At 42.7% G+C, this 17,540-nt stretch overlaps 1 protein-coding gene and 1 long non-coding RNA gene across 3 annotated transcripts in view; one reads left to right on the top strand and one right to left on the bottom strand.

The window, feature by feature from the left end:
* Positions 1-17,540, bottom strand: part of LOC136179433 (uncharacterized) — a 172,791-nt gene that overhangs the window by 94,825 nt on the left and 60,426 nt on the right. The window lies entirely within an intron of this gene.
* Positions 1,714-15,770, top strand: LOC136179429 (cytochrome P450 2J4-like). 2 transcript variants are annotated; one of them, XM_065956238.1, is made up of 9 exons: positions 1,717-2,111; positions 2,895-3,057; positions 3,139-3,288; positions 3,640-3,800; positions 9,116-9,292; positions 9,388-9,526; positions 14,306-14,493; positions 14,718-14,859; positions 15,452-15,770. In XM_065956238.1, exons 1-9 carry the CDS (start codon positions 1,911-1,913, stop codon positions 15,625-15,627), a joined length of 1,497 nt encoding a protein of 498 aa, XP_065812310.1. In that variant the 5' UTR covers positions 1,717-1,910; the 3' UTR covers positions 15,628-15,770. The 2 variants fall into 2 exon arrangements, with proteins under 2 accessions (XP_065812309.1, XP_065812310.1); XM_065956237.1 differs by having other exon boundaries at positions 1,714-2,111; positions 2,895-3,288.

Genomic DNA, 17,540 nt, shown 5'->3' with positions numbered 1-17,540 from the left:
GCCACTGAGGGGCTGATAGCCTACCGCACTTAATTGACGCGCTGTTTATCAACTCCGTGCTGTCACACTCAAAACGGGTTTATCTGAATCGTTCATTTACAATACATATTCTGGTTGTCTACATACACTTATTCCACTATAACTTGAATGTAAAACAAAGCCAGGATAAATGTTCCATTCACGATACATTTCAACAGCGGTCAAAAACTGAGTGCCTCTCATGGTGGGCTGCTCACCTGTCCGTGATTAACTCTTCCTCTACTTGTAACCTTCCCAACACCAAAGTGAATGTGCCCCCTACTGTCACCACAAGGAACTACCACAGAGCACACATACATACTGAACACACAAATGGCTCTAACATTTTGTTTTCCATCAGTCAAGACAGGAGAAACTGGAAAGAAGTGTGGACAGAACTGAAGACCGTCAGGATGCGCGCGTAGTGCAGCAGTTAAGTCCCGTAGCTTTGATGAAATTCTGGCAACTTGTGAGCAAATAAAACTAAAGAAAGATCGCTCCTTCGATCTCTTGAAAACCTGCATTCTGTGTCACTTCTTTCAGGTGTTCAGCCTGTTTGCTGATGTGATGTATTACCAGCGTAATGCAGGAGCAGCTTGTGATACTCCCTGCTGAGAAAATAGTGCCCCGTTTAATTAATATTCGTATCATGATATCAACCTTTACGTTGCTCATTTTACATAGGTTTTAATACAATTCAGGGAAAATCCGTATTACAAATATTTAATTTATAAAAAATCCCAAAATATTTTTCAATACATTGCCCCCTTCTTCCCAAAACGTCTCGCGGGCCGGATGAAACCTGCTGTTGCGCCGGATACGGCCCGTGGGCCGTATGTTTGACATCCCTGCATAAAGTCTAATATTGTTGCAACGGACTCTGTTTTCCATATCATCACATTTAGCAGTCAAAGTAGCCTCTCTTCTTAGCAAGTAGCCCATAGCCTTCTCCTGTTGCTCACCCTGTTCTCTGCTTCGGTTAGCCTTTTCTCCAGACCCTCCATTTGTTCTATCTCCATGGATGATTCCAGTCTGTTTAGGGAAAGTTTTGTATCCCGAAAAGAGTCATTATTCTCTTGTCGAAGTTTCCTCAACTCCGTTAGCATCTCCGTTTCAGTGGCGTAGCTTCTGCTAACGTTAGCTGCTTCGAAGCTGCTTTCATATCGTCATTCTTTACTGATTCTGTGTCTTTCTTGATCGTTCTCTGACTCAAACTCATCTTTTTAGAGGGTGTACCATGTAGTCTGGTGATCATTTGTCGGTTTTCATCCATTTCAAGGCTGTTTTAGTCATGGGTCTGGCGGAGCGGATAAATTATTATTATTATTATTATGTTATTATGTTACTTTTAATAATTTTATTCCTGTTTCCTGTTTTCTTTAGCTGTTGTAATGGTTGTAACGCAAAAAATTTCCCCATGGGGATCAATAAAGTTTATCTTCTAATTCTTCTTTTTGAGTCTTCAAAGACTGAAAATAAGAAGCTTTACATGTTTTGTAATATAACAGTGGATATTATTATTGGAGATATAAAAGATAAATACATTTCTTTCTTTCCTGTGTTTGTATATGCAAACCGGATGCCAAAGTCAGTGCCCTAGTGCCCCCCCTCCCAGTCAGAAAAGTCTGGACACGCCCCTGATATCTAATCTCAGTTATAGATTCAGACTGTGGTACACTCTTGGTACACTGCAGTAGGTAAACACAAACTACTTACTCCTGCGTGTGTGCATTGTGCTTTTATTTTGAAGGTTAGGGACGTGAACCGGAACTCCCATCATAATATTACAGTCATTATTGTGAGTGGTTACGTCTGACAGTTTTACCTGAGTCCTGTTCCCAGAGAGTGTTGTGTAGCGCAATTTTAACTTAACACATCAAACAGCTGTCCAAATGGAGACAGTGAAAAGTGTCCTCGGGTTTGAGTGGATGGATGGAAGAAGTTTTCTGATATTTTTGTGTGTTTTTGTGCTTTTTGCCGACTTTTGGAAGAACAGAGTCCCAACAAACTTTCCCCCCGGACCGTGGCCTCTTCCGTTGATCGGGGACCTTCATCGCATCCGACCTGCCAGGCTTCATCTGCAGTTCACAGAGGTGAGTTCATGCATTATCACATCACATAGGTCTAAAAAATTCAATCTCCTCAGCTTGATTTTTTTAGGGATTAAAAAATAAAGATGTTTGTGCAAAGTCATCGTTTAAAGTTCTTAGAAGATTGCATGTGTTGGGGTTTTATCAAGTCAAATTTGGTTATATTATTAATAATTATATTTGATTACTTATTAATATAAATAACAATGTTATTAAACTATGTTTAATTGACTCAGTGGTTGACCCTGAAACCAGGGAAAAATAACCAAAATATCACTAAAATCAGTCTCAAATTAGTTATTTAATTACTGTCTCATATTATTAATAATTAATAACTATATTTAATAAATTGAAGGCATGAAATTTGTACACAAAACCCTCGCACCCAGCTTATATCACAATGCAAATACACCAGTAATCACAAACAGCTGCTCTCTTAAATTATAACAGAATTTATTTAAACAAAGCAACATCAATCCAAAATCAATATGTGGATGAGAGAGAGAGAGAAAACAAGATGGTGGAGAGAGACAATGCATCATGTGTTACTTAAACACCAGAAAGCCAGTGGCCGGACTTTGAGTCAACGGCGGGTACACTGGTCTTTCTGATTGTGAAAGCCATCGAAGGTTAACTAGCATAGCATTACACACATAGGCACATTGACTGGCAGCGCGTCTCTGTGTGATTAGGCCCTAAGAAGGGAAATGAAAAATCAGCGTCAGCCAAGTGAGTGTTTGTGGTGTCATGGTTTCATCTGAACACCTGTCTGCTCTGTGTTCTCAGTTTGCAGAGAAATATGGAAAGATTTTCAGCCTGCGGCTCTTCGGTGGAAGAGTTGTGGTCATCAATGGATACAAGCTTGTGAGAGAGGCCCTGGTCCAAAAAGGGGAGGACTACGTCGATCGCCCGGTCGTACCTCTTTTTGATGAAATGGTTGGAAACAGAGGTAGTGTGTTTTCTGTTGTGTCACTGTTAGTTATACTGATCTCCATGTACTCTCAGCCTAATCCTCTGGTGTCTCTAAAAGGTCTGGTGATGTCAAACGGCAATCTATGGAAGCAACAGAGGAGATTCGCTCTTCACACTCTCAGGAACTTTGGAGTGGGCAAGAAGACCCTGGAGCCATCCATCCAGCAGGAGAGCCAATATCTCACTGAGGCTTTTGCCAATCACAAAGGCAATAAAAATAAACATTTTTAAACATCGGCAACTGACATGCTTAGGACTCTGAACTAGTAGACTTTGTAGTAACCTTTATTAATATTTAATAACTAGACATGTCATTTCGCCTACCCTTAAACTTTGTCACAAAGAAGCACCAACACCTTGCAGTGGTGGACTATAAACCCCAGATCATCTACATGTGACTCTAAATCCCTGCTTCATTATCTTAAGGACCAGACCTGTTTACTTGATTTTTACGAGGCTGGTACTCAGTATTTACAGAATCTGATAACAACCTGTTTGTTTTACATAATCAAAATGATATCAAATCCATAATTGTTCTTATCTACTTTTTACCTGGCAGGACATCCTTTTAATGCCCAGCAGCTGATATCCAACGCTGTGTCCAACATCATCTGCTGCCTGGTGTTTGGGGATCGCTACGAGTACACTGACAAGCTGTTCCAGAGTATTCTTCAGGACTTCAATGAGATTGTGTTCTTAGAGGGAAGTCCAAGTGTACAGGTGAGCTTCATGTGTAAAAAAGATACAGTAAACTGTTTTTTGATCAGGATTAATCCATCCCTTAATAGTCAATGGGTTATTTTAACTTATTCTAACTTCAAACAAACATAAAAAGCCATTAAAGAAAATAACCAGTGTACTCATTAAAACAAAGATCCCTGCACACGATCGACAAATTAAGTGAAATAAGTGGTAATTTTAACAAATATACTTCAAATATTTGTGCAATAAAATGCCAGATCTGAATATTGTAACATTTACCTTTATTTAAGACATTGTTTTTGTCCCAGTAGACACTTTGACAGATTGTAAATATGGGCTCAGACATATTGCACCAGTAATGACATTTGGAGGCAGGACATGTGCAGGAGGGATCTGGATGGAAGAGCCACTGAATTCACCTCCACTAACCAAAGCACACACTTAACTTACTAATAAACCTGCAAAGATCCGAAGTTCATTGACTCTTGTTTTAGTGTTCATTATGTTTCCTCTGGCTGTTTCCCCTCTGCTCTGCTAATCCCCTAAAGAAAGCTGTTCCTTTAGCATTAAACAGCATGATGGCTATGATGACAGGAACCATAACGTGTTCTTTAAAGGAGCAATATGTAACTCTGACACCTAGTGTTTAAAATGGGTACTGCAGTCCAAATTTAAAACATTGTAGAGAGCTGTCTCTCCCCGCCCCCTCCTCTCTAGGTTGCCATGTGGTGGACACTGAAGTTTCAGTGTTTAGCCAGCTCTGCATGGGTCTGTAAACCTTTCTGCGTTCTAACCTGTTGAAAGTGTATGTAAAACCAGTTCAAAAATAGAGCTTCTGCAGTGGTACACCAATTAAAGTGCAGGGACCAGAGGAGAGTTTATTCATGCTTTATTTCTCAACAACTTGATTCCACTTCCGCATAGTAGTCAGATGATTTCATTAAATAATGCATCTATCAGAGTCACAACAAAGTTGTCAGCCTGTCATGCAGCTCAGCAGTGTGAAGCAAACAAAAGGAGTGAGCATGGCCTGCTGCAGGCCTCTTAATTGCTCAGGTGTGGCCTGATTGGTTAAGACTAGGCTTAAAGGGGAAGTGGGATCTGCAACAGCCGCCCCTCAAATGTAGGAACACATTTGAAAATTACTATAACCAAAATTAACCATTACTGGCCTACAAGGAATGAGGGTCGTCCATTGGAGGGAGGGGTATTAATCTTGCTTCCCTTTGATGTTAACTTCCACTGTGCGGACACGCCCATCCTCACTAGGAAAGAGACGTGTTACCCTTCCAATGGGCCAGAAACGTCTAGGCAACTGTGGATCTAGAACCATGACAACCTCTGACACCGTTAGGTTGGTAGAATCCTTTTGCCACTTCTGACGGGTTTGAAGGCTGGGTAAGTACTCCTTTATAAAGCGTGTTCCTTCGCCCAATAACTGAATGAGCATACACTGCTTGAGGAAGGAATGCATCTCGCCGCCCCATTAAAGCAGATTTGGGGTCACAGGGTCAGGATCAGCCAGGTCTGATGATACATATCCAAGGGGTTTTGAGTTAAGAATGCCTTCAATTTCTATCAACACAGTGTTGAGCACCTCCTCTGTTACCATTTGTGCCCCAAGAGTCACTCTTAGTTCTGCCTTAATTGATCTCACCTCCCTCTCCCACATTCCTCCAAAGTGGGGGGCGTTAGGGGGTTAAACCTGACCTGAATCTTCCTTTTGCCGAGCTGCTCTTGTAGTGCTGGATTCAACGCAGCAAATGCCTCACTCAGTTCCCTTGCTCCACCTTTAAAGTTTGTCCCACAGTCCGATAGGAGTTCAAATGGTTGACCTCGTCTTGCAGTGAAGCATCTGAGAGCCATTAGGAAGCTATCAGTGTTCAGACTGGTCAGGATCTCTATCTGAACAGTGGGTTGTGAGGCATTTGAACAGAAGGCCCCATCGTTTAATGGTTGAGCGACCCACCTTAATGAGTAGTGGACCAAAATAGTCCATCCCTGTAGACCAGAATGGAGGCTTAGTTACACGAATTCTAGAAGGTGGCAGGTCCGCCATCTTAGGAATGATGGGTTTACCTCTCCACTTCCTGCATTCCACACAAGTCCTTTGGTGCTGCTTAATGGCTTGCCGGCCATGAAGAAGGAACGTCTGATCTCTGCAAAGACCCGCTCAGGGCCAGGGTGGAGAAGCCGGGTATCATAGTCTTTGATTATCAGACGGGTTACTGGATGCTTGGGATCAAGGACAATGGGATGTAGTGTTTCTGATTCAAGATCATGTGCTTGTTGAAGCCTGCCTCCTACTCTGATAAGGTTCAGTTGGTGCTCAAACTGGGGAGAAAGGGCATAAAGGCGACTGTTCACAGGGAGTTCTTTCCCGGATTTGAGGGCTTTGAAGTCATCTGGAAAGCTTTCTGACTGGGCTTGAGAAAGGACAAGGGCTTTGATCTCAGCCTGGGTGGATGATGTGGTTCTATTAGGGGAGTGTTCAGCAGTATTCTAAAGGCTTTGGTGGGTGGCTTCAATAAGACCCGGCCAGGAACTAAATTGACTGGGATCTGGCCGATCAGAGGGCTTGCTGACCTCTGTTAGGCCACAGAACAGGGGTTTTCTTAAGTCAGGGACTGGATCAGTGGTGGATGGTGAAAGAACGGGCCATTGATCCGCAGACAAGGCTAGAAATGATGGGCCTCTGTTCCATCTGCAAGGTACGGTCAGCTCCATTAATCTCTTGCCTCTCGTTACGTCGTCAGCAGGATTATTGTCTGTTCCTACATAACGCCACTGCTCAGGGGAAGTTAGCTCTAGGATTTCTGTAATGCGGTTGGCAACAAAGACTTTGTACCGGCATGACTCTGACTGCAGCCACGTCAAAACTACAGTTGAATCAGACAAAAGCACTGTTTTGTCAATGGAGATTGTTAACTCACTGCTGATTAGTTGAGCCAGCTGGGCACCTGTCAGGTCTGCAGATAGCTTGAGACGAGGGATGGTGAGATGCTTCTTGGGAGCTACACGGGATCGAGCCATAACAAATGAAACATGGGTTCCTCCATTCTCATCCTCCATCCTCAAGAAGGCTACAGAGCCATAAGCTCTTTCAGAGGCATCACAAAAAATATGGAGTTCTCTTTTCATCACAGTACAGGGAATGTCGTACTCATACCATCTCGGGTACTGAATGTTGGTGAGGTAAGAGAGCTTGTTCTCCCATTCTGACCATGCTCCAAGTTCTCCTGGGGTTATGGGCTCGTCCCATTCTCTCTTTTTCATCCACAGCTGTTGGAGGAAGATTTTAGCTTTGGTTGTAAAAGGTATTATATACCCAAGGGGGTCATACTGGGTTGCAAGTACTTTGTACACGTTCCTCATCGTTAAAGCTGTAAACACTACGGGCCTATGCTTGTAGCCTAGAGTGTCTGAGGGGAAGTGCCACTTTAACTCTTTAAGAGTGCCCTCTGTTGTGTCTGTGTTGTCATGACTCAGCCAACGCTCTGTACTGTCTGCCTGGGCCTCTGTAGGTAGATGATTTACAACTTCCTCAATGTTGCTGGCCCACTGCCTGATGTCAAAGCCGCCAATGGAAAGCACATCTCTCAGCTCAGTTATCAGTTCTTTGGCCAAGGGAGGGAATGTAGACAGTTGTCCACATAAAAGGACTGAAGGACTGTTTCAGCAACATTTCCACTATGATCTTGATGGGCTTGTGCATGTCTTTGAACAGCATAGATTGCACAACAAGGGCTGCAGGTGGTGCCAAATGGCAGTACTTGCCATTCGTACACATCTGGAGGGTCCTCTTTCTTAAGGTCCCGCCACAGGAATCTCAACAGTGGTCTGCCCTTTGGCCTCTTATTTGGTGGAACATTGATTTTATGTCCCCCCTGATTGCCACTTGATGCTGTCGGAAGTGGAGCAACACACCTAAGAGTGATGGGCCGAGTATTGGTCCTGGGAGGAGTTGGTCATTCAAAGCTTGGCCTTGGTAGGAGAATGAACAGTTAAAGACTGTGCGTTTTTTCCCATTGTGCTCCACTATGTGGTGGGGGATGTACCAGGACTCTAATGACTGAGATATCTGGTCCATAGTGAGTTTGTTTACATAGCCTGCCTGTACCAGCTTATCTATTTCTTTGGTGTAGACTACTGATAGCTCTGGGGTTTTTGCTAAATGGCGTTCGGTGTGGCGCAGAAGGGGCATAACTGACTCCTTGCTGGCCTGCAGTTTTGGGCTATGAGGGATGCGAAGGAGGAGCGTGGCATAACGTTCAGTCCCATCAATCTTGACTCTGACGGTTTTGGCCTCCATCATTCCCATGGCCTGCTTGTCCTGTTTAGACCTTGTTATCAGTTTTTCATTTCGGAAGGGGAGGATATCCATCTGCCATAGTTTTTCCACCTGGCGGTTGAGTTCTGCATATGGAGTGCCAGTCGTAGTGAAAAGGGCTTGGGTGGCCGAGCGCTCCTGAAGGAAAGTTTGCCCTTGGAGTGTCCAACCTAGCTCGGTATGGATGGCTACTGGTGTCCCTGGTGGGCCAAAGCAAACTTTCTTTGTGGGGGTTATAAGGTGACTGTTATGACTGAAGCACCATCTAAGGTTTCGGTCTCTTGCTTGATAGTACGTATTAACAGGTGCCCTGGGGACCCTACGAGCCCTAGCTGCTTGGTGGCTTCTGATAGAAGCATGGTACGTTGAGAGCCATCATCGAGAATTGCGTAGGTATCAATGGTGTGGTTTTTTGTACGAGGCTTTAAAGGGGACATATTCAGAAAAATTGTTGAACATATATTTGGGTAACCTGAGTGTCTACTGACCCACAAAATCTGAAATAAATCCATCCAGTCCTTTGTTTGTGGTCTGCAGAAGTCTTACAACACAGAGAAAAATGCTCTGTTTGAAATGTGCTCTCCTTGTCATGTCACAGTGGGATTCTGGTACCACCTATAAACTCCACCCCCAGCCTAGAACAAAACTTTAGTGCAGGTCGGCCATTTTTATTCTTGCTAGTGAAGGAGTGATGTCTACTGGGAAAAGGAGACTGAAGGTTTAAAGGGCTATAATATGTCCTCTAATAAACTTGCTTTTTGGAGAGTTAGGATTTTTAAAGGGTCCTCGGCAGGTATAATCTTATTGTTGGAACCAGCTTCCTGGGACTCCCCGCAATAATTTATGCTGCTCCTTGTTACTCAGTTAATTTTACAGCATGACATATTGTGGTTTAACATGTGGGGAGTGTCTGTGTTTTGAAATAAACAGCCTCAAAGAATTGTTTGGCCCTCCAACCTGTGTCTGTGTTCTAGTTTTTAATGACCGTCTCATTTCTCTGTAGATGTACAACACTTTGCCCTGGCTGATGAAATGGCTCCCCGGATCTCACCAGAAGTTTTTTACTCTGGTACAAAGGATCGTTGACTTCATAGAAATGAAGATCAAAGAACACAGAGATAGTCTAGACCCGTCCTCACCAAGAGACTACATTGACTGCTTCCTCACAGAGATGGGAGAGGTAAAAACTTCCATCTGTATGTCTCATGTTTGTTATCTTTATAGTTTCTGATGAACTATGTTAACTGATGCATCTGTAATTTGTTTTATTGATAGAAGGAGGACAAAGACTCTGGTTTTGATATCAAGAATTTGTGTTTTTGCACCATGGACCTGTTTGGTGCTGGAACTGAAACTACTACCACTACTCTACACTGGGGACTGCTGTACATGATCTACTACCCTCAAATACAAGGTGTGTGTGTGTGTGTGTGTGTGTGTGTGTGTGTGTGTGTGTGTGTGTGTGTGTGTGTGTGTGTGTGTGTGTGTGTGTGTGGGGGGGTGTGGGGGTGTGTGTGTGTGGGGGTGTGTGGGGGTGTTGATTCCATGCTTGTTTAATGTGTCTTTACATGTCTAACGTGTCTAACCCCTAACCCACTTTACGTTGTTGTGATAGTCCATGGACTAATGGACGATCTAAGGGACTCCACTGTTATGCCGTAAGGCGCCTTGCACCTGTGGGTGTTGATGGTGTTGCTACACCCACACTTTGACTGAAACATGATTTCATCCCCCACACTTTTTACTAAGAGAGCTGTTAATGAAAACCTATTAGTCAAGTTGGTTCTATTTCATCCCCGCTGTGCTTAGAGCACTGGATATTCCCTTTGGTTATATCTTACGGTGTCATCAGAGGTTATGTTCTTATTTTCTTCTCACGGGGAGTTTGCATCAACTTTCATCGCATTAGGCTCTCATTCCTCAGCTCAAAGCTCACTGAGTGAGTCGGGGAACAGCTCCATGCAGGCCATCATGCGTATGGCCCTGGATCGCCTGCGGTTAGAAATACCACAACAGGCCGAATAAGCCCCAGAGAACGCCTTCTTCAGGCGCACATTTGCTGCTCCACCCTAAGAGAAATACCTGAAGGAGTTACATGCCTGTTGGAGAGATACTGGGGCTCACGCTCATCTTTTCATGCACGGCCGAGCCTTGGCTGCCATGCATGATTGAGCAAGGGTTAGCGTCGTTGGGCTCTCCCTCTCTCTAATGGTGCTTACCAGGTGCATGACGGCCGCTCTTGCACCTCTGCAGTCTCAGGGCATGAAGATTCTGCCATATCTGGATGCCTGGCTGATCAGTGCGCCTTCCCATGCTTCCCAGGACACAGCTTGCCTTCTCCCCTACATAGCCCAGCTGGGCTTCCAGGTAAACCAAGAGAAAAGTTGCATGAACCCCTCTCAGACCACAACCTTTATTGGTGTGGCCTTGGACACGATAAACATGAGGGCCCATCCATCCCCTTGCTGTGTGGACAACATTCTCCACGTCCTTCCTCTCTTTCAAAGGTGCAGGTTATTGCCCTACATCACATTCTGTTGTCTTGATTTAGTTGTGGTATCTTTGTTCGGTTGGTTGACCTTGTTGATGGTTATTTTCTTCAGCAATTGTTTTATTAAAGCTCCTGGGAGGATTGTTTTAGTTAGTTATGAAGCTCATTTAAACTTAGACTGATATCTTTAAATGGTTTACAAAAGCAAACAAGATTTTTTATCTTTTTTTATTTTTTATTAAGTTATTCTTATAAGTTACTGCTTTCAGCGGGTTGGTGTCATTTTCTACAGCCAAGATTCAGAGTTAGGGATATATTTGACGCTTCAAACTTGGCAGAAGGAGATTTTTCATCAGTAAACACAACTTACACAAGCACAGGACAAGATCAGCGAAGAGATAAGAGGTCAAACTTTGTCTCCAGGGGATGCTTAGTGTGACACAACGGTTTTTAGTTGTACGGTGTTAAGCTCTCAGGTTCACAGTCATTTTGTCTAAAAGTGGAAATCATCCTTTGTAATTAGCAATTAAAATGAAATGTCATTATATATAATGAGGTAAAATAAGTGTATAAAGAAGTTTTTTATAAACATGTTTGCATGATTGTTATCCTAATTTACCTTACACACATTTAAGCCATCATAAGAATTGTTTTGTATCCCAGCTCCATTGGTTGCCTGATAAATCATTCAACACTTTATAGGGTGTTATAAAAACTGTCCCTTCATCCAGTGTATCCTCTGGAGTAACTAGGGTTCATCTTAAAAGCAGGAGATATGGTGACTACACACCATCTTTATATGACTGAAATACATTAAAAAAGCTACAACAGGATGTATGGGCGATATACAAATAGACTATATGAAGTATGTTTAATTTCTAAGAACTCAAGGTTATATATATCAATACTGTTTTTTAGTTCATTAATATTTCACAACTCATGTCAAGACAATGCTTTATGAAGTAGAAACAATGTCATAGGTGACAATATTGTTGAAAGCAGCGAGTTGACTCTGAGTGTCATCATATAAATCATATGTAAGATAGAAAATATGAGACAAAGTGTATTAGGAATAACTATAAAATGTTTAATTATATATATTACAGAATACAATTATATTGTGTCTTGTTGTTAAGTCTTAATCAATTGTTTGTGGCCACCTCCTTCCACATACACATCCATAGGGCCCCATTGTACCAGGTCGCCCTGAAATCCTGGCTGCACTAGTTTCCTGTTAGGGGCTGGTGACAGCATAGGGTCAAGTGAAAAGTCAAATAACTTGCTTTTATGTTAAGATAACAGTCTGAAGAAGATAAAAATGACATATTTTAATGTTTGGTGTCCTTAATTAAAAAATGACAGACTTTGATATACATACCTTTTGAATTTTTGTTTCAATTTTCAATTTCCGCCTAAACTACATGTGTGTTTAAGTGTGAAAAATTCAAAAAATGAAAATGGTATAGTTACAAACTTTGCTTAATTGTAACTAATATCTATCTGTGAACATCCTGTGCAAATTTAGTGAAATTCTGATTCCCAGAGATACATGTGATAAGGCTAGAGCTGTCCCTTTTGGAGAAGCCCTAATTTGACCTATTTTCGTTTTTTTGGTAAAATGCATAAAACATCCAAAAAATGTTATTTTGCAGTAAAATATTTTCATATAACCATCCGTTTCATAAACTAGACATGTTCAAGTTATGAAAAAGTATGGTTGTGCTTTGTTCTACCTCGGGTAGGGGTATCTCAAAAACTAAAGCCTTTTGGGGGGGTTTGTTCCTCTACCATATGTGCTGCTGTCTCATGGGCATCGCCGAGCACATTCTCCAGGTATTGCAGCGTGAATGTTGCCAATCCCTATCCAATGGAGGTGACCCTCCTGTTGGAGTCCTCCGATTCTGCTCAGTGAGGTATATAATCAGGGTTTCTTTTGACCTTGCTGGTAACGTGACTATTCAGCCAATCATTACAGTTTGACCAACCCAGCTGTCCAGAGAAGAGTTTAAATTTGAAGCTCAGTAAAGTTACCTTCGGGGGGTAAGGGAAGTTACTTTCTTTTTAAATAAAAGCACATTTTATATGAAAACTGGACACAAAGACTGAGGCTAACAGCAATAAGAAAGGCAAAATAAAAGTATCACAAAGAGCAGTTATGGGAGCTTAAACAACTACTCATGTGTCACCCACACTTTTAACATTGCTGCTCCGCTCCTGTACGCTGGTTTCCTTGTATTACACCAAAACTAAAACACTGCGACTGTTTATTGCTTAACCAGTGTTAATTTTCACACAATGCCGGCATTCCAGGAGCACATGAGGCGAGATGTGTAAGAACACAACTGGCAGAAGAGGTTGCCCACGCTGGACCATTTATACAGAAAAGCCACAATATTAGTCTAACAGTGGCGCTTGCACAGGCTGTGTATAAGAGGCTTGAATCTGACCTGCAGATGGACAATAGTAACAGGCAAAGGTAATCAATAATACATCAAATAAAAAGTACAGCCAAAACTTTGAAGTTTGGATTCGAGGGACCCAGCTGACAGGATGTTGTTAACAGGGAGGCTGTGAATTGTTTCTGTGGACAGGACTGGGCTTTCTTTCTTAGGGCCCCAATCACAAAGAGACGCATTGCTAGACAAGCGTCGCTTTCCTCTGGTACAGCGCATTTGCCGGGCACCCTTTTCTGTTTTTCTAGCAGTTTTTGGGCGCACATAAATGTAAAAAAAAAAACCTCTCAGCTGCCACGCTTACGGCCAACTTCCACTAATTCCGGCAGCAGAGCTGATAAGTTTTTTTCTTTATTCAATGTGTGTGCTTTCACTGGGTCCGCTGTGCTGCGTCTCAGCTCCATCTCAGCCCCGGCAGTCTGGAGCCCTCTGCAGCAGATATGCAGGGCTTCTATTTGTGCTGGATGCCGGAGCCCACCACATCAATTTAGCACAGAAAAGAACAAGCTGGGGGTGCTGGTGGAGCAGTGGCACAGTGGTGCAGTGGTTAGTGCACGCGCACCCCATGTACGGAGGCTGTAGTCTTCCAAGCGAGCGACCCAGGTTCGAATCCCACCTGTGGCTCCTTTCCCTCGTCATTCCCCACACTCTCTCTCTCCCTGATTTCTGACTCTATCCACTGTCCTATCTCTACATTAAAGGCACAAAAAGCCCAAAAATGAATCTTTAAATAACAAAAAAAAAGAACAAGCTGGACGGGAAGTCAGACACCGAAACAACATTAAAACATCCAGTTTATTTTCAGAATAAAACACTCTGCTTTGTATTCCTGTGTCTCGGCACTCCAGCTGCTGGCTGTGCTCTCCGAGTTGCGGACAGAGAACGCAGCCGGTGGGTGTTGAAGGACGAGACTGTACGGAGCTGTAACAGACCGTAGCGGACATGCAATGCAGACCGTATCTGGTGGAAGTTCGGGGTTAGAGTGACGCGTCTCTGTTTGATCCAGCCCTTAGTCCACTGCCATTGTGACACTGCCCCAGAAAAAAAGCAAAATGGAGTGATGAACAGACATGGGCTTGTATTCTGAGGCTGGAGAAGAGGAATAACAATAGATGGCTTAAGGTGATCAGAAAGACCAAAACTGACGAGCCAATGTAAGCTTTTCGAATAACAAGAGAGATATTTAAGTCTGTGCATGTGGATTATGGGTAATAAGCCTATGAACTTACATGGTTATCCATTTTTACAGAGCGAGTCCAGGCTGAGATAGACGCTGTGATTGGTTCATCCAGAGCGCCCTCTCTAAATGACAAAGAAGACATGCCCTATACTAACGCAGTCGTTCATGAGATCCAGAGAATGGCCGACATCATTCCCCTTAATGTGATCCACATGGCAACCAAGGACACAACACTCGACAAGTACACAATCCCAAAGGTACGTAATGCATTCTGCTTTAAGTCCAGTTTGGCTCAGCGGTTCAGGTTTTTATTAGTCTTCAAAATGGAAAGAGCAATTGACAAAATGATCAGCTTTAAGTTTATTTCAATGATTAAAAAAGACCTTGAAGATTAACCAGATATTTGCTCTATTTTATTAAAGAAATACTAAGAAAACAATCACAGCTTGAATGACAGTTTTAATAAGTGTCATTTCCTCAGGGCACCATCATCATGCCCACCCTGAACTCAGTTCTTCACGATGAGACGATGTGGGAAACTCCACACTCCTTCAACCCTCAACACTTTCTGGATCAGGACGGCCAGTTTAGGAAGAGAGAAGCCTTCCTTCCTTTCTCAGCAGGTTGGTCAGTTGTTAAAATTTTACACTGAAAATTAAAAGTAGATAAAACCACCAGGTTTTGTGGAGCCAGATATAACCACATTTTGGCCAAGAGGGTTAACCTGATTGTAGAAGGGTTCATGCAGAAACAAAGTTACAGAGCTGTGGGTCAGTGGTACAGTCGATCGTCTGCACCAGAAGGTCGGGGTTCGATCCCCAGCTCCTGCAGCTACATGTCTGATGTGTCCTTCGGCAAGACACTTAACCCCAAGTTGCTCCTTCTGCTTCATCGTCAGTGTGTGAATGTGTATGAATGGATGAGTTAATACTGATGGACTCTTTACTCAGCAGCCTCTACCATCAGTGTGTGAATGTGTATGAATGGATGAGTTAATACTGATGGACTCTTTACTCAGCAGCCTCTACCATCAGTGTGTGAATGTGTAGGTTTGACCTGCAGTGTAAAAGCACTTTGAGTAGTCAGAAGACTGGAAAATAAATATATAAGCTCAAGTCCATTTACCATAATGGACCTGGGATCTTGAGCTGTAGCAATATTATCAATCAAAATGCACCTCTTCTGTTAAAACCACTAACCTGTGTGTCTCCTCAGGGAAGCGTGTGTGTCCCGGGGAGCAGCTGGCCAGGGCAGAAGTATTCCTCTTTTTTACCTCCCTTCTCCAGAGGTTTTCTTTCTCTGCACCGGACGGAGAGCAGCCCAGTCTGGAGTTCAAGTTAGGAGGTGCTCGCTGTCCCAAACCTTATCACCTCTGTGCTGTTCCCCGATAAACCACCAGCTGTCCCAGAGTCACCATCTATGTTCCAGTCTATTCACTTTGTAGTATATTAGTGTCTGTCCTTTTTCTACATTTGAAGTAAAACCAAGTCTGACAGTATGATTCTTCTTCTTATAAATAAACAAATTTAATATATATTGTTATTATGGTTTCTTCATTTTAACGAACCAAATCAAGTCTCTCAATGCATTGAAAAGAGCACTTAGAGCCTGCTTTCTGGAATTAAACGTTTGACATGTTATATAATATGTAAATGCAGAAAGCTTGCTTCATAAAAACAACCTAAACATGAACCCCCTTACCTCTGGGTTTACCCTGTAAAGCAGTTTAAGGCCTAGTCCACACAGAGGCAGTTATTTTACAGAGGTTTTTCTTATTTGTTTTGAAAAATAATCCCGTTGCTCATACACCACCAATGAAGCGGCGGGAGTAATTCGGGTTAAGGGTCTTGTCCTAGGACACATGTTGGACATGTTGCTGCAGGAGCTGGGGATCGGATTCCCAACCTTCTGGTTGAGAGATGACCACCTCTACCAAATGATCCACAGCGCTTCCTAGCTTGTCTGTTTAAATGTTTACTTAGAAGGTTTGCACAATGGAAGTTAAACCTAAAATCTTGTCTTTACTTAAAACGCGGCAGTGATGACGTCTTGTTTGTTTTTTGTAAAGGCTCTCCACAGATCTGATGACTGACGGGTTGATCTGGGACCAGACGGTTAAATCATGTATTTATTTAATGTTTATCGAGTCAGCTGATGCCACACACTACATATTTTAAAGCCTTAGCTCATTTGCAATGCCTGTCCCTAGATTTGCCTTTAAAATACATAAAATTCAACTCAAGATATGAGAGTATCATAGTATATAAAAAAAACAAAAAGGCACAGGCGAGTGTCAGACTGTTTCTTATCATCTGCTTGGGTTGGGAACTGGAGGGTCGCCGGTTCACTGCCTAAGCACTGCCGAGGTGCCCTTTAGCAAGGTTCCCCTCTGTTACAGATACAAGTACGTTGCAGTTATAAAAGCAAGACGGATAAAATACAAGTACAAAAAGAGTGCTTTATAAGTAGACTATAGACAGTGTGGTGACTATTTTTAAAACAAACCCTGTATTGTCCAAAGCAGTCACCACTGAGATGTGAGCTGTGGAACTATTTCCAGACATGTGCTCCTGGCGTTGCAACAAACAAATGTCTGATACTCTTTTCCAATAGAGTCTTCAATCTGTTTATTATAGTTATAGGGGTTCAATAATGCACATTCATGTCTCATTCTGTCCAATACATCATAAAGCATCAACTGTTACATTCAAGTCAACCTGACACAAAAAAGTATATGCTTCCAAACACACACCTGAATCCAATTACCTGGAGTCTTGGCTTTATGCACAGCACAAGTCAAGACTCCACCTAGTGTTCAGAGTTGGAATTACACTCAAAATACAATTTCACAGTGTTGTGTTAGGTTTCTTACAAGGATCAAATAAAAACAAGCATTTTGGCTCCTACAGACAGATTATAACGCACTTTACATTTGAAGCATATCTCCCAGTGTTACAAGTTCAAATAGAGAGATTTGAGCTTGTGTGTGTGTGTGTGTGTGTGTGTGTGTGTGTGTGTGTGTGTGTGTGTGTGTGTGTGTGTGTGTGTGTGTGTGTGTGTATGTGTGAGTTGTCCCTCAAGCACTGCACATTCAACAATACAGGTGTTGTGTAGGGCGGGCCGCCCCCCCAATATAATGGTAGGGGAAACACTTTAGTTAATCTTGATTAATCTCATGTTATTTTGTCCCTTCAGGCTCACCGTAGATAGTGGTCCTCAGTGTCTCCCTGTAGTCTCAGTGATGTAAAAGAAGAACACTGCTGCATCTTTGAATGTCTCATTTCACTTTAACAAACTTTCAGAC

Source organism: Labrus bergylta, chromosome 6 (assembly GCF_963930695.1).
Source record: "Labrus bergylta chromosome 6, fLabBer1.1, whole genome shotgun sequence".
Lineage (NCBI taxonomy): Eukaryota > Metazoa > Chordata > Actinopteri > Labriformes > Labridae > Labrus > Labrus bergylta.
This window is presented reverse-complemented; position numbering and strand designations above follow the sequence as displayed.